General features: G+C 32.3%; 1 protein-coding gene across 4 annotated transcripts in view; it reads left to right on the top strand.

Moving 5' to 3' along the window:
* Nucleotides 1-25,803, top strand: part of Pdcd10 (programmed cell death 10) — a 40,539-nt gene extending 14,736 nt beyond the window's left edge. For 2 of the 4 annotated variants that reach the window (XM_047564910.1, XM_047564911.1), the window contains exons 2-8: nucleotides 3,717-3,929; nucleotides 12,304-12,357; nucleotides 15,127-15,244; nucleotides 16,405-16,531; nucleotides 22,077-22,155; nucleotides 22,385-22,467; nucleotides 24,757-25,802. In XM_047564910.1, coding sequence (XP_047420866.1) covers nucleotides 3,834-3,929; nucleotides 12,304-12,357; nucleotides 15,127-15,244; nucleotides 16,405-16,531; nucleotides 22,077-22,155; nucleotides 22,385-22,467; nucleotides 24,757-24,838 — 639 coding nt within the window. In that variant the 5' untranslated portion in view covers nucleotides 3,717-3,833 and the 3' untranslated portion in view covers nucleotides 24,839-25,802. Of the gene's footprint in view, nucleotides 1-3,716; nucleotides 3,930-12,303; nucleotides 12,358-15,126; nucleotides 15,245-16,404; nucleotides 16,532-22,076; nucleotides 22,156-22,384; nucleotides 22,468-24,756 lie in introns of all 4 variants that reach the window. The other 2 variants (XM_047564912.1, XM_047564909.1) reach the window with 2 other exon arrangements.
* Nucleotides 25,804-26,327: the final 524 nt, after the last annotated feature.

Below are 26,327 nucleotides of genomic sequence, written 5' to 3'. Positions count from 1 at the left end.
GTAGTTATGTAAATAAGCAGACTGGAGTTGGCTAGGCAGGGCAGAAACCCTAAAGACTGAGAGTTTGGTAGTGAAGTGACCAAGAATCTATATTTTTTTTTGCCTCCTCATTCCAAACAAGTGGTTATTGTTTTAGCCAGAAAGCTATTTAGAGCTGATTCATCTGTTTTAGACATTAGCCATATTTTAAGGAAATAAGGGGAAGTATAAATGAAAGGATTGTTTGTATTTTATTTGTAACCTTCTTGTAAAGGGTGTTTTTCAAGAAGAAAAGTTGTTAACAAATATGCCTTTGGTCTAGGTTATTGTCATTTACAATTTTATGGCAGTTTTTTTTTTTTTTTATTCTGTGGATGCTCATAGTTTAGATACAAAACTTGCTTCAAGCTAAAAATTTCCTCCAAAGCAACACGTTTGAAATGGGAAACAAAGTTTTTGCTGTATTGCCACCATACTGATATTAAATTTTTATTACGTATTTTATTATTAACTAGTAATTGTGACCATAGGTTGTTCAGTATATCCTTTTTAGACTTTGTTTCTACTGTAGGTAGGAGGTGGATGAAATCATTTTTTAGGCCCTTCCATATTTGGGATTTAGAATCTGTCATCTTCAGTTCTCTGTAGGTGTACTGTCAGCATTCACCCCAGAAACTAGCACCCCTTAAGAGAGCTGAAACTTTGTTAATGTGCTGCTCAACTGGGAAGACCTGGTCACACCCATAGTGAAAGGAAGGGCCCTTGTCAAAGGGCCAGGATCTTCCTTTTTTTGTAACAGGCTCTGTTGGCTTGGAGTAATTGCAGATGGTCCATTGAACCATTTCAAATGAAGAAACGTGGAAGGAATGATAGAATCATATTTTAATTTGAATTAAAAATTGAAGGATAATTCAGTTTTTATAAAGCCTTATTGGAATCATTGATTTGTAATCTCATGTAAATACTAACAAAACTGCAAGTGGCCCCAGTTCATGAATGTGTGTTCTGAAAAGTTTGGTTGTGAATTGTTTTTTGGAGCATTTTCCATAGGAACAATATTACAATATGGTTATGTATGATAGAGGATAGCCATCTGTTGAGCACATAATGTTGCTGAAATATTCTTTTTGGTGACAAATAAGAGCTGATAGTGCTATAAAATTAATTTTAGAAGACTATTAAACACAAAGTTTCTTTGTGTTTATATTCAGTGCCAGCATTTACGAAAGGTAAAAATTAAATATTTGAGCAATTTTCTTGTGGTACATAAATAGGTAAAGATGTATTATCAGGAAGTCTGTGGTTCTAGCCACGAAACCTGCTCCCTTGACCTCTGTCACCCTGTATATCTGTGATATGTATGTGTTCACAAGAGTAAAACACAAAAAGGCACCTTTCTGTTGAACCTGTTCTCCCTGCTAGTAGTTTGTCTCCTTTTTACTGAGGTCTTGAAAACTCAGACTCCTCTCTCATCAGCTCAGTCTCTTTGCTCCTAGAGAATTTCCTTCCCATTGTGTAAGTACACTACTCTTTGAAGGTTGCCCCTAAACCTCATCAAGAAATCAGGGTTGTTGTTTTTTTTGTTTGTTTGTTTTGTTTTTAATTGATTTATTTTTCTGACACTGAGATAGCTCTCCAGGTTCTGTCATTGGTCCTGTTTCACCATTTCTCTTGCTTTTTCATTGATATCATACCATTCCTTCTGCTGCCGTCTGTACTCCACATTCCTTCATCCTTTTCATTTTCCCTAGCATCACTGCATTTCAGGTTCCCTTCTTTATTCCCAGTTTATTATGAAAAAGTATTCCCAATTTATTTCTAAGTGGAAAAATGGATTACCACATAGTATATTAAATATTTACATAGGAACATTAAGGCCAAAATTGGTATTTACCTACTTTTTCTTGCTTAGTGTCCTGGTCTTATTCATTTCTTACTACGTTGATATACTAGGTCTAAATTTTCCCCACCTTCACCTTCTGTTCCTCCATTGTCCCTTTCATGCTATGAACAAAGCCATCTACTTAAGTCCACTGGTAATGGTTTTCTCTTGCCCTGTAGAATAAAATATAATTGATTTTTTTGCTTTTTTTTTTGTTGTTGGTGGTGTTTTGGTACTGGGAATTTAACACGGGCGCTTCACCATTGAGCCACATCCCCAGCCCTTTTTATGTTTTAGTTTGAGACAGGTCTCCCTAAAGTTGCATAGAGCTTCACTAAGTTTTTGAGGTTGGCTTTGAACTTGCGATCCTCCTGCCTCATCCTCCTGCACTCAGGAGTATGTGCTGCTGCTCCAAGCTTGACTTTTTTGTTGTTTTATAAAACTAGGGGACAAATTTCATCTATTAAGTAAATGAGTAACACCTGGGTACTTTGAGTACATGGGAGTGGAAGTTTTTACTTTAAACTCGATTTGTTAAGGGCTCTGCCTCTGAGCTACATCCCCTACCTCAGATTTGGTTTTGTTATGTGGAAGTATAGGATGTAAACTCAGAGTACTAGGGTCAGATCTGAGGTCTCTGAGTGATCTTGGAGCAAGTTATTTGTCATCTCTCAGTGTACTTTTGCATCTCTAAAATTAAAAAAATAGTTACTGTGAAGTAATCCTGAGGATTAAATGCGTGGTAAAAATGTTTTATAGTGCCAAAATCTTTATAAATAGTAGAAATTATTCAAAATTAAAGACTTCTTATTTAATAATGTAGGTATATAACTCTTTCACCGTATGATTGGGATCATTTTTTTAGTTTAGCAGAAGAAATAAATATTTTCTTTTGAGAAATAATACATTTCCCAGGTCTTTGAGGCAAAATTTCTTTTATTGTTGAATTCATGATTTTAATTCCAAACTATGAGCACTTCTGGATTTTCTTCTTTCTCAGTTTCATTTCAGATTTGGGCAGATTCCACAAGTTGTTCTAAGTACCAAAAAGTACCACTGGCAAAACTAAGTAACATTTATTTTTCCAAGTGGATCACATTTGCTAAAAGGCCCAATTTTAAGGTTTTTCTTAAGTCTTTGGTGCTTACTATGTTTTTACTGTTATTTTAAGGTGATGAAGTCAATGAACAATTGACAAAAAACTTTAATGATGATATCAAACACCTTAATTCTTTATTTATTTTGATTATTTCAGTTGTCTCTCTACACACGATCACGTTTTATATTTTGTGGTTTTAATTTTATATTACATATAAATGCTGTAATTGTGCATGTTGTTGTTGATATCGTTTCCCAGACTCTATAGAATGCAGTTAGATATGTCATTATTTTTAAAGGTTCTTCATGGAGCACTCACTATGTTTCTGTGAAACCAGTTTTTGAATCACTGTTTTGTGAAAGAGTATCTGGGTAGGGAGGTTAGCTTTAGGAAAAGGTAGTTCTTGAGTCTGCAAAGAAAAAGAGAGATTTCTTGCTGACCATGGTGGCTTTCACAAGTAACAGATCAGCTTTTTATAAGATGGGATACAGGTGCATCCTTGTAATCCCAGCGACTTGGGAGTTTGTGATAGGAGGATCACAAGTTTGAAGCCAACTTCAGCAACTCAACGAGACCTTCTCTCAAAATAAAAAATAAAAAGTTTTGGGATGTGGCAGTTGTTAAGCACCCCTGGGTTAAATCCGCAGTACCTGCCTTCAAAAAAATAGAGGAGCTCTATAATTTGGAGAAGAAAATTATTGGTATTTGTCGTTTCCCTTTAAGATGAATTTCTGTTTCTCCTTTCTCTTTTACCAGGTGGTGTATGTTTTGTGTGAAACTGTTTTATAACCCACAAAAAGAGAAGAAATACTGCAGTGAATGAAGATTCCTCTGCATTTTAGCATTGCTTTTTCTACTCTAGTTGGCTTTTGAATGAGGATGACAATGGAAGAGATGAAGAATGAAGCTGAGACCACTTCTATGGTTTCTATGCCCCTCTATGCAGTTATGTATCCTGTGTTCAATGAGGTAAGTGGGTAAACTTTCTGGTGATCACTGCGGTTTCTTAATTTCTGCTTTCGTTTATTCATGTTTGTTCTTTCACATAATAAATACTGCTGTTGGCAAACTCCATCTATGTGTTAGGAATATGTCAGCCCATAAAATAGTGAAAACAAAGCCACACAGATATGCCACTTCCCTCTGGATCTTGTGCTATAGTGGGAGAGCATAAAGAATACAATTATATAAATTGAAAATCATAATAAGTGCAATGAAGTAAGAAAAAAATGTATTAAGGGGGAAAAATGGTTTGTGGGACCTATTTTAGGGACCAGAACAGGGCTCCCTGAAAAAGACACATATATGCTGAGGCCTGAAAGAGATAAATAAAAGCTACAGTTGATTATAAGCACATTTTAGGTAGCCAGAATAGTAGGCACAAAGATCCTAGTAAGTTATTGTCATTGATGATAAAGTGCTTTTTAAAAATTGATATTTGGACGATTCCACTGCATTTGTATCTGGAAAATATATGGTTTTATTTTTTTATTGGAGGAACTTCCTTAGATTTAATATCAATATTTTTTCTTTCAAATTATTTTTAATAGAATAATATACGTAAGAGAATTTTAGAGCTGAAAGTTCCTTAAAGATTATTGAATTAATCCTATTGAATTAATCCTGTTCTGGTAAACTGACACCTTGAATTATGAAATTATTTTCCTAAAATTACCTACAAGCAAAATCAAATCTAGTTGATCTGACTCCAAACTCAGTGACTCAGTTTTTTTAAAAAACTTTTTTGATATTTTATTAATTGAATTAGCTTTCAAAAACCATTAACATTATAGGTAGCTCAGCTAGAAACCCTCACCATTTCCATGACTTTCATCCCTTTTTGTAAAGTTTTAAATCTGTTTTTTCCAACATTACTGGGTTTGAGTGCAGTTGATATATTTTATGATCTTAAGTCTTGGTCACAATAGAGGGTAGTACATAAATACTTTGAGTAAGAGTTTAACTACAAAGTCAGATACACATTTTGGAATTTCAGTTATTATCAAATAGTATCAGGTTCAGTGACTAAAAAGGAGAATTCAAAATGGGGACTTTGGTAAGTTTTTATTGCCCTTTTACATAAAAAAAATTATAGAGGCAAGTGGTCCAACGCTTGTATTTTTATGACTCATTGTGATCAGAAACTCAGATTCTGATCTTTTGCCCCACCATCCACAAGATCTCAGCATGCAGGATAGCTGCCCAGACTTCATCCATCATGTCCAAAGTTGTCTGGAAGGGGCAAAAGCACCAGCATATGAAATTCTGCTTCCAGCCAAGTCTACTTCCTTTAAGTAACCCTTTGGAAAGTTCTGCTCAAAACTTCCATTTACACCACATTTGCAAGAACTTGGTATCGTGACCAAACCTTGCTTCACAAGAACCTGTCCCTGGTAAAGCAATACCATGATAGCATCAGAGGCACTCTCTCCATATATGGCAGCTATTGCCAACACACCAGGAATTCTACTGTTTTGATGTTGTTGTGATACTTTATTCATTCATTGCAAGTAGTAATTATTAGAAACAAGTATTTCAGTTCTGTTTGGGAAATACTCCATGCCATCCATTTTTTTTTTTTTCCAAGTACTCTGCTAGAATCTGGAGGTATGGAAAAGAACACAACATACCTGTTCTCAAGAATCTATTAGGAGACAGAGATATTTAAGGCAAATAAATTATTTAATTGTCTTTGTATCAGGAATGAAGTGTGGAGATGGTCACTGAAATTCAAATTCGGTTATAATTTGAACTTCTTAGATAATCTAAGAACCATTTTCACAGTTCTTCCCAGAGGTTTGTATGCCATTTTTTCATGTCTTCCTAACTTGGTAAGACTGTTGGGCAGATTTGTATTTATCTATTTTAAGTCTTTACTTGAGGAGAGAAAAATTTACATCGTAGAGCTTTAGTTTAATCATCTAGTTAATGAAGAGAAATGAGAAAAACTTTTTTGTTCTAGCTATGTGGTCCTTTTTCTACATACGGCAAATGGTTCTTTGAATCTTGACTTAAAAAGTCAAGTTATATAGAATGTGGTACTCTGATAAAATGAACCATTGGGATTAATATTGGTTGTGTTTTTCTTATTTATTTGCAAAAGAAATGAATTTTTGAAAGAAGGGACTATGAATGAACTGGTAAAATCTCTTCCATAAGTAAAGGTAGTGATTTTCTCCAGATGAGATATTTGGCTTACTGGGCTTAGAATTAGAATGCATTGCCAAATCACTCATAGTTGATCCAAGAACAAATTGTTGCAAGTGAAGTTTGAAAATGAAATGGTCAGATGTGGCAGACTGAGAGGTACAACAGTAAATAATCATGGTCTAATTCACAAATTGAATATACTGATCTAACATAATTTTATCAAACTTTTTTAAAAAATTATTTCTGTAATACGTTCAAAAACATGGGTTAAAACTCTATGGGGTTTTAGGAATAGTGGTGGTACTTTGTAGGTTTTCTTTTAACAGATGAAATCTTGGACTTTTTTAGGAATGGAACAAAATAATTCTTAGGTCTTCAGATGTGAAGTGTTTGGTTAAAAAGTATTTTAGCCAATTTTAGCATTATTCTCTGGCATTCCAGTGTGTTACTATCAAAATAAGATACCTAATGAATTAAACATTAATATTTAACTGTAGTTCAACCATAAATTTTTCTGTAAGTTTACTAATGGGGAAATTATAGTTTAGTGTGGCTCTGTTTTTCTGTGCTATGCAGTTTAGAAGATAAAAATGGTTTCAAATTAACCTTCTGGAAAATAGTACCACAGTAGGCATAAATATTTTACTCTGATAAATGGTGCACTAAATCTTATCCACAGTGTATTTGGAATTTAAAAACTTATTCTCACCTTAACATTTTGATACATAACAGCTACAATGGCAGTCAAGAAAATCATCTTTGAAAAGTTTATCCATTGGTATATACTCACATCTGGGGAAATTTTAGTACTGTTGCTCTGCTTACAAGGCAAAGAAAGTTATTGATGGCATTCTGAGAACTTGAATCTTGGAAATTAATGAAGTTGTTCCAAGACAGTAGAGGAGTGCACTTCTTGTTTGGTTAGCTGCTGCCCAGGTGTATTGCATGTGTTCTAATTTATGCTATAAATTATCCATATAGCATAATGGAATAATTGGTTTCTAGAAATCTCATGGCAAGTCTTTAGATCAGATTCTCATGTAACTGTTTTATTCCTTACCCTGTCTTCGTATGTGGAGGAGGAAAGAAATACAACTCACTTCTTCATTCCAGGAAAAAATAAACTGTGTCTTCTTTTCCTGTGACCTTTTAGAGTTATTCTAAGAAGAAATATAGTATCTGAAGCAATACATGTCATTTTGAAAAATTATGACTAAATAGGAGTTTTAGATTGCCAAAGTTTTAATGTTTATTGATAAAACACAAAAGTGTATTTGTGAAAGAAATTATATCATTCTATTCAGAAGCCTCTGAGTCAGCTGTTTCTGCCAACTTGTGGCAGATGTGTAACTCTTGATTTTTTCTGGTAAGCAGTTGAAACCTGGGAATACTTCTGCAACTTGACCTACCTGCCTTTCATTTTTTTCTCCCTTTTTTGAAACGGAGGCATAACTCAAACTTTGAGTGTGGTAAACATAATTTCTCCAAAGTGAAAGTTTGGATTTTACCTCTAAATTTGCTCAGAGTTACACTTTTTTTTTTTTTTTTTTTTTAATGCTGCTCTGCCACATTCTGGGCTATGTGTATAATCTTAATCTCAACGTCTTTAGCTGTAAAAATTGGGGTAAATAGTACTACACTTTGTTGTCATAACTCTTGAAATAAATTGCTGATGTTTTATAAAGTCCTTAGAATACTACCAGGCATACAGTAAATATTAGGATTCTTTCACATTTGTTTTCTGAAAATATTGTGTTCATGCACTAATTTTGTATACTTGCCAGTTAAAGTTTTAGTGGAATTATTTTTATACTAATTTGATGGCTCTACTTATCTTTTTTACTAGATAGTTTGGCAACCCCAGGAACTGATTATTCTAGAAACATATGTAGAATTTACTATGTGTAAAACATAGCTAATTACATAAATTTGTGGCAGCTCTAAAGCTGAAGGTGACCACTTGATTGTTTGTTCTTCTGGCATCCCTGTTTTTTGACCCGTCTTACTTCATTCTAATTTGAATCGTAAGAAGTATACCTGGAGTTTTTAATCTTGTGACTTGGCCCAGTTTAATTTCTTTTAAGAATAGGATCAATAATTTTGGGGGTGGGCATGTAGGGAGAGGGGTGTCAACATGGGAAAATCAAATCTTGCCTGATTTTAAGGAAGCAAGTAGATTTGTAGGCAATTCAGAACCAATTAACCTAATTATTTTGACCTTTAAAAAAATAGCTTGAATAAGATTTTATGCAAGGCTTTCAAACACTTGAGCACCAAAGGGCTAATTGGATTTTTTTTTTTTTTAATTATGAGTTTAGGAAACTAGCTTGATTCTGGAAAAGTGTAGAAGTGAATTGATATTTCTAGAAGGAGCAGTGTAGTAAATGAGCTTTCTGTAGAATTGAAACTACAGGTAAGCATGTAAAATATTTTTGTAAATGAACCAAAGAGTATAGATTTGACAAGTTTGTAGTTGATACTAAGTGCTCTCAAAAGCTGTCAGGAATAAGCTGTAGAAGGTTGGGTAGACAGGGCTGGGGACATAGCTCAGTTGGTAGCGTGTTTGCCTCACATGTACAAGGTCGGGGGTTCAACCCCAGCATCGGAAAAAAAAAAAAAAAAAAAGAGTTGAGTAGACAGAATGTAGGGTTGAGGTAAGGCCTAATGTTGAGCTCCCAGACTTGTCCATTTCTTTCAAGTGTTCTTCAGCAGTCACTTTTTCTTTTTTAGGTATGCACCCTATTTTCTCATTCTAATTTTATTTTCCCTCAGTTATATGGAAGTTCTCTATGACTGAGGCCCAAGAAGTGCTTTTCCCTGTTCTGGTATCTATTCATTAATGCAAGATGCAGTCATAATGTTCCTCCTCCATTGGACCCCAAATATGTGCTATCAGTTAATATTAACCAAGTAGTTTAGCATTCTTCAAATAGACTACGATTCTGTCAATTAGGGTTCTGTAAAGATTCTGTAGCCAAAGATGATTATTCTAACATCTCACAAAATGTTGGACTCAGTGGAAATATTGGAAAAAGAGTGGAAATTTTTTGTTGTTCTAAACTTAAATAAAATCATCACATCCTCATATGTTACCTGAAGAAACCCTGAAGTGGGAGATCTTCTAAGGAAGATCATTTTTAAGAGACCAGGCCACTTTTAAAAAAATCAGTTCAGATGCCATCTTATAAAGACTTGACTTTCAACTTCAGCTGATCATCCCACAACTTTTCATGTAACTACTTATCTAAATTGATCTCTGGAGGGAAAGAACTGTAGCATATTTCTTTTGGCTTCTTATATATGATAGAAACTCAAGTGTGTGTTGGCTCTTATAGAGTTACAGACAGTTGATGATAGGGTAAACTCTATTGTGGAAAGCATGAGTATGAGGAGTCAGGTAGCAGTAGTGGCTTGTGTGCAGATTTTGTAGCTATACAGATCTCATATGAATATCATCTGTATATTTACTAGATGTTTAACATTGTAAAAATTAATACAAATGGAATTTTTCTCTCTATAAAATGAATAAATATACTGATGTCTATAACTTGGTTTATTGTGGAAATTAAAGATACTCTATAGGAAGGTACTCTAGAAAAACCCTAAATAGATGCTTAATAAATGGTGACTCTTGTTAGAATATTATTAGAACTTGCTACTGTCAAGAGAGGCACTGGTAAGATGAAATGAAAATAATTTTGTTAAATCATATATCACAAGTGAGAAGGCTACAAGAAAAGCACTTTTTTTTTTTTTTTTTTTTTTTTTTTGCATTACTGGGGATTTGTACCCAGGACCTAGTGCTTTCGAGGCAAGCACTCAACCAGCTGAGCTATATCCCCAGCCCAAGAAAAGCACTTTTAATAGGGGAGTTAACATATCTTGGTATCTAAGTAGTACAGGCTGAAATTATAGATTTTAAGAACAATTTAGATAAATTTATGGATTAGAATTACTTCAGTTCAATGATAGGTGTCCATTGCCCTTGGACATGTGCAATCAAAAAGCTTGTTGAGTTTATTGCAAAGCCTGTAGGTGTACAGTATACTCCAAAATGAGTTCTGGTGCTTCACAGCTCACAGACTATTGATTTAGTAAAATATGTCTGACTTACCTATGACTTCCTCTCTTTTTAATAAGGTATGCGTGTAAACTAGAAATCTAGAGATGTTGATGTCTGTCTTTTACTAGTTCTTCAGCTTTTCTGGGCCTTTTACTTCCTTGATCCTTTCTTATACCAGTCAGGGCAATAGAGAATGAGTTAATGTTGCTGATACTTGAAGGCACATGTCTGTTTCAGACCTTTGACTTGCTGAAAGAGGTCACTGTGGTGTAAACCCAAATAAGGAAATGGGTTCCTATCAGGAGGGAAACATTCATCCTGTCTGCCTGCTCCTACCTCCCTTACATAACAACTTATAGTCTGTTCAGCTATATTATTATTTTAATTATTTAAGTAGTAGTCATTACCTGAGTTATGTGAAAGTAGAAAGCCTTTTTCATTTTTGGAAATATACCTTACTAATTATATAAACTACTTTTATAGTAAATTCTTTTCTATATTTGCTTACTAGGTCCTTGCTCTCTTCCCTTTTACCTCCTTATGGCAATATTATATTTTACAAGCTTTGTAACTTTTACAATATTAGATTTTTACTAAGCTAAATGACTATTTTTTTGAGAGATAAATTATTTTGGTAGATTTTGCTGCTTTTGCTTAGCACTTAAGGTAAATAATTTGTAGGAATATTGGATTCATAGCATTCTGTTTTATTTAGAAATAAATTGATATAAAGTACTTGATCCCCTAGATGTATATCTAGATAAATGTGACTTATTTGTTTATTCTGATATATCATTTATAAAAGAAAACTTATACTTTCATTGACCCATGGTATTGGAGGAATTATTTATTGCATAATATGACATATATTCATGAAAATTTTGTATAAATATTCACTTGCATAAAAATCTATAAAGGTTAAATTGTTTTCCAACGTTTAATATTGTCCCAAATAAAAAATATATGCAGTATGTTTATATTAATTAGCCCAATCCCTAGGGACTAACAACTTCTGAATTTAACTGCAGTTAGTTATTTGAAGTTTGGCAATAACTCTTCAACAAAGGGAGTTATTTTTATGAAATTCTGTGCCTTCTTTGGTTTACTGGATATGAAATAATATCAGTATTATACTATCATTTAATAATTAAGTTATTTAATATATATGAAGTATATGAAAACATTTATCTTTCATATTTAATAAAAACTTCACACATTTGACCTAAAATTAATGCTGTTTGAATTGAACTTTTTTAAATTAGTTCATTATAGATATATATATAATAATGGAGCTCATTTTGACATAATTATACCAACCTAGAATATAATTTGCTCCAATTCAATCCCCTTACTTCCCCTTTCCCTTCCCATCTCCCTCCTCCTGTTCCCTTTCCTCTACCCTATTGATCTTCTGTTTATTGATAGTTTTTAAATTAGTGCATTATGAAAGTATAAAAAGGTGAAATTCACTGTGGTATATTCACATATGTACCTAGGAAAGTTTGATCACTATTTTAGATGATCATTTCTTAATACTGGTATAATAGAAGATAGATAAGAATCAAATCCATACCATCCAGTCTTCAGTTTGAGTATCAAACATATCTTCCTCAGCACTACCTACTAATTGATAAAATAAGAATGTCAATTTAATCACTGATTGAGAGGTTGAAAAATAATTAAAAAGGAATAAGGTGGTAAATAGAATGTTTTCTGTTTATTGGTCATTTTATATTCATCACACACACAAACACACTTGGAATATATTTGCCTAGCAAGACTATAGCTTTGTCAACATAGCATTAAGAGTTCAACCTTCAGCCTTCATGATTTCAGTAATTCAAGTAAATGTTTATTTTTTTTTCTATAGGATTGAATGTTATTGTTACTTTGCATTTTGTGCTTAAAGTAGAATGCATGTTATTTTTTAAAAAAGAAATAGCTAAAAACAGTTTTTCATGGTTTTCATTGAAAATTTTAGATACCCTTTTTGAAGAATTAAAATGATTTATAATCATTAGGTACATGCATGAACAATGCATGTAGTGATATGATTGCAAGAGAATGGACTATCAAATGTGCCTTTCCCAAGGAACTGATATTACTAATGATTTAAAATCTTTATTGCAGCTAGAAAGAGTAAATTTGTCTGCAGCTCAGACACTGAGAGCCGCTTTCATTAAGGTAAGATACAAATAATATATGATTAAAACATGTTACATATATGTAAATCTAAATACTATCTGATAGTTGTCAGTTTATTTGCTTTTAGTGAAAAACTTTTTAGGTATCTTGTGCCTATTTCAGTATATTCTGTAAATCTTCAAACACTTCCACAAGGTAGATTAGAGCAGATGGTGCTTTCTAAGCATCATTTCTTCATCACTTTGTGCCTTTGAAATGATTTCCTCAGAGTGTTTTTCTCTTTCACTTTAGAATATATGTTCAAATTATTGTTTGATTTGTTAAAAACTTATTTGTAAAATTATAACTTGAGTAGGTATCCTTCATATTATTTAATTACCAAATGTAAAAAAATCCCTCCATGTATAACAGATTAAAGATACTTTATTACCTTTTAAGATAAATATTTTACTTTATCACCTGATACTCTTATCCCCTCTCAGCTCTTTATAGGTTGTCCTGTCTCCCCGGTTTAGAATCACTGAGCCATAAGAGTGTACATTTTTACCTTTCAGTATATTTGTCTCACATACTGGATTCTTCACAAAGATTTGATACCCTCGGAGTTCAGAACGATTGAATTCTGAGAGAAAACTTGCAAGTGTAGGTAGATCATCTCTGATTTAAGAGTAGATCTACTTCTTTGTCAATCAGAGACATTGGGTTAAGTTTTAAACTGAGAAGCAGTTTGCTTAACCAGGACTTTAACCAGAAGACACTATAACTATTATTCTCAAACTATGTGCCCAGACATCCTGGGGCCCACAGCAAATTCAGAGGGGTGCCATGAAATATTTTTAAATTTTGAAAGCAAAATGTGATACTCGTCATCTGTTTGACACTGCCTGAACTACTATCTTGAAGTAGTTTGCAGTGTCAACATATATTATATTGGTCTGCATTCCTTTAAATGGAATCATATCTTTGTGAATCTGGACCCTGCTCAGATAAAAAGTAAGTACCACAAAAATAATCTGTGTGCAAGAGGAAGTGGAGGTTGCAAGTCCAGTCTGAGTCTAGTTTTTGAGAAACTGCTCAATAGGTGCAACATCTAATAAGTATTCAGGATTAAGAATGAAATAAATACTTTTCATTGTTTATCAATTATTAAATGCTTAGGACATAGTATTTATTATGTTATTTGAACCTGACTATATAATAAACAACATAATCAGATACATCTTTTCACATTAATGGCATTATAAACTCAGAAAGTTAAAGACCTCTGTAAGATTTGTAATGCTTCAGTTTTGGCATTGAGTAGGAGCAGGCAGACCAATTTAGTCTTAAAAACTTTGTGTTCAGACATATAGCATTTAATTCTTTCACACTTTAACATAATTGTTTTTCTGCTGACATTTTCTGAAGCACATTGAGAATGTTCCCCTGCCCCACCCCACAAGGTAATTATTATGTAGGTAGATTTAATACTGTGTGGAGAAGGAAGGTAAACCACTGCTATCAAATATTGCATTAAGTGTAATTTTTTCACACTTCACCAAATTAATTCTGTAATAGCATATCTTAAGCCATGTGTGGACAACTTTTCTTTTAAAGAAAATTTTTTAAAAAAGTTTCTATCTTAAATATATCCTTGGAAGAAAAATCAAAATAGGCTATAAAAGAAATGGAATTCATTTAGACACACTTTATTGTTATTAATCTATCACAATGATTTCTCTGAATAGCATTTGACAGCAGTTAAAATGATACTAGGATTGAGATAAATGTGTATATTTTCTTTTCCCATTTCATTCCACAACCTTTCGGTTTTTGATATTTGAGATCTAATAAGAAACAAGATGTTATAATGGAAAGAGCAATAGGAACAGAAGAAAGCTATAACTGCAGTGATATCAGTGAAATTGAAGAGGCAGAGGTAAAGTGTACTTGACACATAAGGAAGCAAAAAGATTGCCATCTGATTAGAATTATAAATTGTATTCTATTTGCTGTTTAATATTAGGGTTAAAAAAAGAAAATAATTAACATTAAGGATTTAAATTGGCAGGCATCCTAAAGTAAACAAACTGTGAGTATGATTTTTTAAAAAAATTTAAAATAACAATTGTGCCAGAATTACTGGGAAAAACTAAAATTTGAAAATTAGCCTTGGTGAACTTAGAACTCTCTGTGTTCAATCTTGATATGACTAGAAGCTTTTAGTGTGTTGAAGTAACAGAACTAGTGTAAATTCACTAGCAAAAAGCTCAGAAGTTAGTAGGATTAAAAATGTTCTGAAAGCTAGTGAATACTTATGCTACAGAAATTAAATAGGACATTAAAATTATTATATGGAAAATTATATAGCTTCCCAAAAAACTTATAAAAGAACTCCTATTTTTTGTTTTATTTTTGGTTTACCTGGCATTTGTTAAATAAGTGCAAAGGATTTGCACAGTACTGGTGAAATGAGTTACTGTTTGATCCTCAAGTTGCGATGTTAGTTAAACTGAAAATCCTTAGTGTATTTTAAAAGAGTAATTTTATGGATTACCAAAATATGTATAATTGTTGTTTCTTTGTTACTAGTTTGATTGTAAGAGAATATAATGGAGAATTAAATACTAAGTAGTGTATGTTCAAATGGAAAAGGGAACTTTGGATATAGTGAAAAGTTACTAATGCTCAAGCTTTTGCATATCTGCTTACAAAGACTTCTGGCCTTATAAGTAATCTGTCTGTGACATGCCCAACAAATTCTCAGCTATGAACTTTAAAAGCCTGTTTCCAAATCTCTGTTTGAAAATCAGCATTTTTTTCTTATAGGCTGAAAAAGAAAATCCAGGTCTCACACAAGACATCATTATGAAAATTTTAGAGAAAAAAAGTGTAGAAGTTAACTTCACGGAGTCCCTTCTTCGAATGGCAGCTGATGATGTAGAAGGTATCAGAAAGAAGAGCTTTGTTCAATTTTATAGTTGTTGAAAAGTATTTCTCCAGACCATTGTCACTTGACGAAAGGGTCTTCCTTCCCTTGACTTCCTTCCTCTCCCTTTATCTTCTTATTGTAATGATAGTAGAAGCAATCTATATAAAATAAAAATGTAGCTCTCCTTGGTTTTAAGTTTGTTAAGACTTAATGGTGTGAAGTGTTTGCTGATACTGCATGCTTTAATTTTTTCCCCATTAAAATATTTGGCAAGTTCCAATTTCACTAAAAACTCTATGGAATGATTACTTTATCTTGTATTGAATTTAAAACTGATGAACATTTTGATTATGAATTTATGCTTTAGGACAGCATTTCTTTTTTCGAGTGAATATTTGGGGCTGTTTCTTTTTGGTGTTGTTTTTGCTTTTTGCTTTTAAAAAATAATTAGAAATGGGTTTTATTTAATATTAGTTGCTGTTTTCTCAGTAATTTACAAAACATAAAGGTACAATTTCCCCTGTTCATTACGAGAGAATAAAAAGTAGGTATTTTAACTGATCTGTGACTTATAGTAAAACTTTTATCATTGTTTAAACTTGAATATTTGCAGCCTGTTAGGCCATGTTTTATTGAATTGGTAGAGTTGCATTGCTTCCAGTTCTACAGTGAACCTGGTGATAGGCTTATTTTCCTTCCACCAAAGTGTGATTGAACCTCTTTTTCAAAATTGCTGTTCTGTGACACCAACCCTTCCTTGTCTTGACTTGGTGGTGGTGTTTGTGTTTTTCAGTGAGATTTCAAGAATATGTTGAAATTTTTAGTAGGTTGTTTGGGCTTTTGATATAATGAACCTTAGATATTTTTAGTATGGGGGTTTTAAATTACGAAACTCACCTTTCCCATTTATTTGTTTTTTAACATTTTATGGTGTTTCTATTTACCCAAACTTGAGAATGCTATCTTTCATACTCTTAATTTTTTTACATAGAAGAGACCCTAGTGTTATTTCTGGACTAAATTGAACTCTAATGAATTCTTTGCAACCTTGTCTTTTCCAACTATCTGAGCTTTTTCTTCCCCTGCTCCCTTTGACCATCATTGAGAATTCTTTGACCTGAATTTGTCAGGGAATTAGTTGCATGATGTCTTTTATTGTGTGCTTCTTCTATCAGAGTATATGATTGAACGACCAGAGCCAGAATTCCAGGACCTAAATGAAAAGGCACGAGCACTTAAACAGATTCTCAGTAAGATCCCTGATGAGATCAATGACAGAGTGAGATTTCTGCAGACAATCAAGTAAGTGATTTTTTTTTTGTTTTGGTTCTTCTCTTAATAGCACTTCAAAGGAACTGTTCATTCTAGATGTTTTTATTTTAACATGGTATTAAGTTAAAATATTAATTTGAAAATTTGAAATGCATTTTTGTTAATTTCAAAACTATGATTTAAAGTTTAATATTTTCAGAAGGTTTTAATTTAAAAACAAATGATTGAAATGTACATAACAATGTAATTTGAACTGTATAAATAATGGAAAAGTATAAATGTCAGAATAAAATAAGAAATTAATTGAAAGAAAGACAACAAGATACCAATTTTGTTAATGACTTTTATTGTTTTATGGCATGTCATAAACATGAATAGCATTTTCTTTTAGTGACCAAAGTGAACCTCCAAATTCTTGCTGTTAGTATACAAGTTAAATAAAATAGAATCTGCCAGGGGACTGCAGTATAGCAGCAAAAAGGGTGATTATAGCACAGAAGTTCTCAGACCTGGGCACTTTCTCAGACCTAGAAAAATATGGGGAGAAATTCAGCAATAATATATTGTATTTGATAGTATATTTTACTTAATAATTGTGTATTTATTGATAAGCCATGCTACATATCTATGAGGGTTTGACATTTAAAATAATATTTTCAACAGATTTTGTTTCAAATCATTGAAATAGGGGTTACAGAATCAATGCCATCTTAATAATAATAGTAAATACTTGAAATCATTTTGTTCTAAGCATTGTTACAAACACTTTACCTGTGTTAACTTATTACAGCTCTGTAAAAGAGGAGGAAGTTGAGGCATGAGAAATTAGGTGTTATTCCCAAGATCACAGAGCAGTCTGAACCCAAGCAGTCTGATACAAGGAACTTCTCTCCTGCTTTCTAATCACGAGATTCCTAATGTTGATCTAATCTGGCAGTTTTCAAAAGTTTTCATTATTTTAAAGAAGTGTGATAAAGAATGTCTTATGTAGAATGTCAGTATGTAAGAGAGACAACAGTATTATGATTGAATCTGGGGTAGAAATAATAGACCCAGAGCCATTATCCTATTTTCTTTGACACCAGCTTTTCCCCTGGGAATCTCTGGGGCAGCTCAGCTAAATCCTTGATTCTAGGAAGATACAGTTTGAAAATCGTATTTTAGTGGTAGTAACATTTTAGTCATAAGGAAGTTGAATTCAAGAACTAAAGAAGCTTGTCCATAGTCAAGACTTTGTCTCATTTATTGTCAATAGATGCTTTATTAGGACTTTGTCTCATTTATCCGTTCTGTTTTCTGAAGTGAAGATATCATAACTGAATTAAGAGTAATGGCAGTGGAAATTTATTTCTTAACTGTTTTAGGAGGGACAGTTTCCCCTGGTATGTTTTTGGATATGTGTGTTATTTCTAAGACTTAAATTCATCCATGTATGAATACCATAGATGGCTAAGATCTAATTATTTGTATACATGTCATTTCTACTGTTAATTGTTGTACTAATAGTTGATAAAATTGCATGAAAATTGAAATGTTACATCATTCAAGCACAACACATTGTGTGATTACTATTTTTTCTTAGTAACATTTTTCATCAAGCATGTGTCAGAGACCTGTTATACCACGTATTATAGGTTATGCCATAGGGTGTATTCAAATAGTACAATGATTCCTGACAACTAGTAAGTGTGCTGACTTTTTTTAACATTAGCAGACTTAGGTTTGTGTCTCTATTCCAACACTTAGGCTGTGTGCTTAGTTATAAGTTGCTTAACCTTTTTCATTTTTATTTCCACCTCTTAAAATGAGGGTGATAATTGTGAGAATTAAAAGAAATCAAGAACATAAAACCTTATACAGAACCTAGCATATACTCACAGCATGTGCTAGCATTGTGAAATAAAAGAATGGTTTTATTTTATCCCACTTCTGTATCTGAAGTTCAGATATAGTGTTTACCTAGTATGTGGATCAAACTGGGTCTAATATCCAGCATCACATATAAAACAAATAAACAAAAATTCCCACATCTCAATAGAGGTGATGAGAAAAAATGATCTAGCAAACAAATATTTTAATACTTCTTTTGATTAATCAATGCCTCTATTTAACTACTATTTAACTTATGCAGATATTTTATAGAATTAATTTGTAGATTTGTTTTTCGGTACCAGGGATTGAATCCAGGAGCACTTAACTACTGAACTACATCCCCAGTTTTTTGTTTTTTTGTTTTTGTTTTTATTGAAACAGGGTCTTTTTAAGTTGCTGAGACTGACTTTGAACTTGTGATCCTCCTGCCTCACCCTCCTAAGCCTCTGGGATTACTGACATGGGCCACTGTGCATGACTGTAGTTTTCTTTTTTAGGTCTGATGCATTCCCGTTAAATAGTTTACTAGTTGAGACTCATGATTTACTAGATCAAAAAAACATGCATTTATCTGTTTACTCTTTGTGATCTATGTTTGTATAATCAAGTTAGTTTTCATGATGGCCTCAGAATAGGTTTTGAGCTCAGTGGGTTGGTATAAATACATATCATTACAGATTGGAATGGCATGATTAGAAGCTCTAGTTTTCCATGTTTTTGGTTTTTTTTGTTTTTTTTTTTTTTGGGGGGGGGGTAACCAGGAATTGAACCCAGGAGCCAGCCACATCCTCAGCCCCTTTTTGTGTTTTATTAGAGACAGGGTCTCACTGAGTTTCTTGGGGTCTCTCTAAGTTGCTGAGGCTGTCTTTGAACTTGGGATCCTCCTGCCTCAGCCTCCTGAGCCACTGGGATTACAGGCATGTGCCACCACACCTGGCTTCCTTGCATTTTTTTTATAAAATATGTTACATTTCATCTGATGCTTACTGTTTTTCATTAAGTGTGTATGTTTCCCAAAAGTTTCCCTACTACTAGATAGCTGCAAATTGATAAATTTCTTCTCATTCCACTTAGTATAAGTCCCTCATCACAGAATTTATATGCTCCAAACTACATTGTTATAGGATAGTTTTATTTTACTCTAGTTCTGTATCTAGTTACTGTCTCAAGTATTTTTTGTGCTGGTGTTTTCTCATATAGGAAACAAACTCTCAGGTAATTACTAATGTGATTAGTACAAACCTTGGTGCCAAAAATGAAAATTATTTTCTGTGTACATATGGAAATGTTATTTGACATAAATTATTTCAGATTGTTTTTAGAACACATTTTTTAACATTTGGTAAGCCATTAGCAGTGTCTTGCCTAATATACAAGTTGTAGACCAGGCTTAGAGATACAGACTTGGTCAATAGAATTTTTTATTTTATTTTTTTAATACCAGGGATTGAACCCATGTGCTCTTAACCACTGAGCCATATCTCCAGCCCTTTTTTACATTTTATTTTGAGACAGGGTCTTGCTAAATTGCTTAGGGCCTTGCTAATTTGCTGAGGCTGGCTTTGAACACTGCCTCAGCCTCCCAAGATGCTAGAATTATAGATGTGTGCCACCATGCCAGTGGAGTCCTTTATAAAAGTTCGATGCCAATAAGGCATCAAATCTTATTACCTTCTTTTCTCAAACAATGATTTTCAAATGTGGCTCACTAGCACAGTCACCTGGCACTTTTTTTTTTTTTTAAGTTTTATGGGTTTTTTTTTTTGGTAAGTGACTTTTCCTTCCCATTTCAAAAGTAGAGACAGATTTTCTGTTTTTTCTTTCTTTCTTTCTTTCTTTCTTTATTGTTCATATTTTCAATTCTTAAAAGCAGATGTGAGCAAATCTCTTCTCCTCCTGTCTTTCCCCCCTCTCTCACACATGTTAGCAGCCTATTTTAGAGCTACTGTTTTGACCTGTATAATTCAGCCATTACCATATACAGAGAAGAATATGTTCATCTTATTAATCAACCCTGGAAGCACATTTTTATAATCCCATTTTTTGCAGACCATTAAAATATACTACAAAATGAGATTATATGTAAGTGGTTTTGTGATCACTGTATACTTTATTCCTAGATAGCTGCATTGTGAGTTTGAGGAACCTTGCTCTCTGAGTAGATTTAACATTTTTATTTCTTGATATTTTAGTTTTTCTCAGAAAACAGAATGATCGTATGGTAATATTTTATTAAATAGTGATGAATTTTTGTCCATCACAGCAATATAGAAAGATCAAATTTGGTTGAAAATGAAAAGAGGTATTATATAACTTAAAAATGATGTTGCTAGAGACAAAAAAAAAGTGGATAGGTGGCATTTCTATGTAATAATCATTATCCTAGTTGAATATGTAACATTTTAATGTTTTTGCCTAATACCAATGTTTGACATACAGGAGGTGAATAAGTATTTATTGAAAAATGTAACTATTTATGATGGCTTAAATACTTTTTAAATATAAAATTCTGTATGCCTATAATTATTTGAATTTTCCACATGCTTATTTACTGAAAAATATGCTGGCAAACATGCACTTTCACACAGAATCCTGAACACTGTATTTTCCCCCCAAAGAGTGAATCTGAACATTTTTTTAGGTATGAAATAACTGAAAACTGACATGTGGATTAAAAAATCAGTAATAAATGGTTGTTTTACATTTATCTTAATTTGTATCTTCAACCTCATGTTGCATTTGAACAGCAGTTTTAACAGCTAAGAGAATGGATAACAGAAGACTATCCTTAGAGAATGTGAGACTTTTTGAGAATACAGTTACATAAAGTTCAGATTGACAGAAAAAAAATTGCTATGAAGTTAGAATGTGGAAATTGAAAAGGGCATAGATATAAAAAATGAGAATAGTTCAGAAAAAATGGTACATGGATAGGAAGAATAGTCAATTCAAATGAGAATTATTGATCTCTTTTCTCTCAGAAAGGGTAGGAATGTGTTGATGCTTATATAGTCAAAGGATGATTGTTGGAGAAGTTAAGGTAGAGTATTTTGATCTTGTCTGTCCCATTACTTTAAATGTATTTTCCAAAAGAAATAGCAAGGTTTGAGAGATACTTAGTTGGAAGGTGGAAGTTAAAATGTCTAAGAAAAAGAAGAATGGTAATATTTACTCACTTCTCAGGAGGAAGTATTTTGACTTCAAAACTGATCAGTATATAAGGTGAAATGTCAGTTAATGCATTAATGAGTTACATGAAATGTAAAATTTCATAAAATCATTTATGAAATAACCAAAGTGAAGAGTATGGTAGCCTGAATTTATTATATATTAGTGAATTCATTAATTCAATACATTGATTGGCCTTTGGAAAGTATATAAAAAATTGATTAGGGCATAGGAATAAGAATCTTTGAAATTTGATAAGCCATAATGAAATGCTCTTGGTTTAAGAAAATTGCTAATAGTTGAGTGCATTTGGTTGGCCAGACAGAATCCTGACAATTACAATCTTAGAAAAATTTTTGAAACTAAACTCCCACCAGCTAGCAAACTAACCAGCTGGTCAAACATTGGCCCTTGTAAAGTGTATACTTAATACATAATAATTCCAGGTGTACCGTGAATTAGTAGTTATAGGTGCATGCACATTTTTCTTTCAAATATAGCTGATTTTGAGTATTCTTTTTTCCTTTCTTAAAAGGGATATAGCTAGTGCAATAAAAGAACTTCTTGATACAGTGAATAATGTCTTCAAGAAATATCAATACCAGAACCGCAGGGTAAGTAGAAACCTTGCTTCTTGCCACCCGAAGTATTGTTTACACTTGGTTATTTTATTTAACTAAATAGAGGATTGGATTATTGAAAAAATTGAGGACAATTTAAATATGCTGTTACATGTGTTTAAATAGATATTGCTAAAAATGATGCTCTGAAATATGTATTTCATATTTTGTGTAAACGCCAATCTTTGACTTTATTATTTTTTCTTGCTGTTCCTAAATGTAGGCACTTGAACACCAAAAGAAAGAATTTGTAAAGTACTCCAAAAGTTTCAGTGATACCCTGAAAACATATTTTAAAGATGGCAAGTAAGTAATGTTGTTTTGCCTTTCTTTTAAAATTGAGTAGATTATGTGACTTATATGATATTAAAACCATATAAATTAAGCCCTTTTATTGTATTGGTAATGCTCAAAGCAGTTAGTGACAAAGGCAGAGATTGTTGGAAAGTGAATTGCAGCTAACCCAGCTGTTACTCTAGTTCAGAGCAAGAGTGGTTACACTTTTTCAGGAAAGGGTCAGATTGTGAATATCTTAGAATTTGAGTCTGTGATAACTGCCCATCTCACCTCTGCTGTTGTGGTACAGAAGCAGCCATAGACAATATAACTACTAGATATAGCTGTATTCTAATAAATGTTTATAGACACTGAAATTTTATTTTTAATTTTTTTAATTTTTTGTTTCTGTTTTTAACCATTTAAAAATGCAAAAGCATTTTTACTATCCCCTTTAAAGTTCCACATTGCCTGGGCTCCACTTTAAGAAATTCTGATTCAGTTATCCTAGTATTGGAACAGGGTCTTGATATTTGATGTGAGTGCTCCAGGTAATTTAAAAATGTCTGGAAGGTTGTGATACAATCCTGGAAAGGAGACTTACATTGACTTTTATGGTGTCATTCTTTTAAATAAGAAGAATATGTAAATTGGGTGTGATTTTTAAGTTTACATTTAATTGGTTGTAGAGCACTATAGAAAACCTAGTAGGTTTACATTTTTAACATACATACGCATATTTACATATAATGTATAAACTGGTGTGCAGAGGACAAGTCTTCTGTAGCATTCTATCCTATGGGTAGTTCTTTGTACTTGAAGTAAAATGCTAGGAATTTTGTGAACAAGCCTGTTTTCTACCAGTGCTTAAAAGGTCTCAAACATCCTATTCTTTTTGATTCATTGGAGTTTTAGATCCCTATGTACATAGCATACCATTTTGATATTGTTATAATATTTTAAAGCAGTGAAAGAAATGCATTGTAATTCTGTCAGTTTTAACAGTTCAAACAGGTTAAAATATTTACATTTATGTTACAAAATTAAGATATTGAACTATATTAATGATTGTATGTCATTCCATACTCCTGTTTAGTTTGGCTAGGGGAAATGCTCCTTGGTGACTTAGTTTCATAAGCTACCATTTATCTGAAAATGAAACTTATGTTTTTCTTTCATCTCCTGTGCTTAAAGTTCAAATAACCAAAAACATTAAAAGACTGATTTTCATGATGTGTCATTATTTCTTATTCTAATTAATTAAAAATTACTATGGAAGAAGCACATTGAAAGATAGAAACTTAGAACCTACTTTTTGATAATCTGAATTTTTTATTTACTGTGTCATATGTGTTATTCAGGCTTCTTGCTGATACTTTTTTTTTTTTTTTAGTTGAACAGCTTCTTTAAATTCCAGTTTTTTATGTATGAATAACGTGCTATAAGATTTGTACCTGTTTTCTGAAAATGGAAAATGATTAATTGAACCTGATCCTTAAGTCATTTTTCAGTAGTGGGGGTAAATTTGCATTGATTGAACTAATAATCCATTTCTGCTCTGTCTTTTTTTGAGAAATGTCTGAGATGAAAATACAAACCTTGGCTTTGATGCCAAGAAATCAGTAAGGCTGCACTCCAGGACTAGGGCATCAGTTTTGTGGTGAAGTTCACCTAATTATGTATCATTAAGAGAATATGGGGGAGCATAAAACATTTTTAAAGAGCATACTACTGCACATTGTCAGGTTAGATATTGAAACCACATGCTTATTTTATTTCAAAAGTACTTTAATTGAAATTTGGAATTGTCACTTTTTTTTTTCCTTTGTTTTTTGAAAGAAGGTAAGAGAAATTTGGGATAAATCAGAGTATAAGTAATTTTTCTTAAATATTTATCAGGCCTTTTGAATTTCAGATCTTGAGAGTGAGTATAATATTTTTGCAGATTTTGTTGACTTCTTTGAAACCACAGCTAGAGATCACATCTGAATCCTCCTCTTTAGCTAGTTATTTGACCTATGAGTGAACTCTTTTTGACTCTTGAGGGACTGACTACCTGTCATTAGCAGGCGTCCAACACCTTATTGCCAGCCATAACCACTAGGGGGCAATAATTCCTAGACACTATAGTTTGAAATGCTGCAACACCATTAAATCCCAAACTGGAATGTAAGTTTTAATACTCAGTACTAACGTGTTTTGTTTTTTTTTCCAAATATATTTCCTTGCTACTATTGATAAATGACATTAAGGATCAGTATTTTGAAAGGATGAATTTTGGGGGTGAAATTAATGCATGTTCTTTTTCTTTTTAAACAGGGCAATAAATGTGTTCATAAGTGCCAACCGACTAATTCATCAAACCAACTTGATACTTCAGACCTTCAAAACTGTGGCCTGAAAGTTGTATATGTTAAGAGATGTACTTCTCAGTGGCAGTCTTGAACTGCCTTTATCTGTAAATTTTAAAGTTTGACTGTATAAATTATCAGTCCCTCCTGAAGGGATCTAATCCAGGATGTTGAATGGGATTATTGCCATCTTACACCATATTTTTGTAAAATGTAGCTTAATCATAATCTCACACTGAAGATTTTGCATCACTTTTGCTATTATCATTCTTTTAAGAATTATAAGCCAAAAGAATTTACGCCTTAATGTGTCATTATATAACATTCCTTAAAAGAATTGTAAATATTGGTGTTTGTTTCTGACATTTTAACTTGAAAGCGATATGCTGCAAGATAATGTATTTAACAATATTTGGTGGCAAATATTCAATAAATAGTTTACATCTGTTAAACATTTCTTTACTTGAAAAAAGATGCATATATATATGTGTGTGTATATATATGATCAGAAGACCAAGACAACTTGGTATAATATCTAAAGAACTTCTAATGGGAACTTTTAGCAGTTTATCAAATAATAAAGCAACAAGAATTCCTATTTTTTGTCCTTAATCACTTTGGGCAAAAAGTAGTCAAAGAAAATATTTTCTTAGTTATTACATAGGGGATGCTGAATATTTTTTCATTATTTCCAGTCTGTTTTAAGAGACTTCTGAAAGAGAGAGAAAGAGAGAGAGCGTGCAGTTTATAGTATCTTCACACTATAATGCCACTTTTTGAACCATGTAACTATAGATTTTACTCTGAGAAATTAAGTATTTCTGGTATGCTGAGCTCTAGTAAGCTTTGCATATCTCTTTTTCAAATATAGCCACAATTAATAATAATTTAAAACTATACCAGTAGTTGGTTTGAAATTGTCTTGAGTGTTACTATTATACACTCTTTAAATATGTACAGTTTGTTTTACCATAGAGAAGTTTTAAGGAAATGTATTAAGTATTCATGTTAAGTGATACATTTTTCAATTATAAAATAAAGGAAAAAATCAGAATTTGTTTATCTTTTATAAAGATTAAATAGTAAACTAAATTGTTGATGATATAATTTTTTGCTATAAAGCAGTTTTTTGCTCCATTTTTCAAAATGGATTTTTAAAGAATTACTTTCATTGGCCACATAAAAGTAAATCATCTTGTTAAATAAAAACAAGAAATATGTGGAAAGAAGCAAAAAACCCTGTAGATATTGGGTGAGATCTCATAATTTAGGAACATTTTACTTACTTGATTTTTTTAAGGATACATAGCTAGTAAGACAAATAGAATTGATGATCTATATTTATTTTGGCATAAAGTATCATTCACTCTTAGAAAAAGATACATGATCATTTGCAGAATATATGAAGAAAGAAGAGTTTTCTTTGAAACTGGCTTTTCTAACATAAACCAAATACTATCATTTCTCTTGTTTTTATTTTCATAACAGAACTTCACAGTTACCAGGCATGTCCCAAATCACTTGTTTTATAAGCACTCT

The sequence above is a fragment of the Sciurus carolinensis genome, chromosome 9 (genome assembly GCF_902686445.1).
Source record: "Sciurus carolinensis chromosome 9, mSciCar1.2, whole genome shotgun sequence".
In the NCBI taxonomy this organism is placed as follows: domain Eukaryota; kingdom Metazoa; phylum Chordata; class Mammalia; order Rodentia; family Sciuridae; genus Sciurus; species Sciurus carolinensis.
This window is presented reverse-complemented; position numbering and strand designations above follow the sequence as displayed.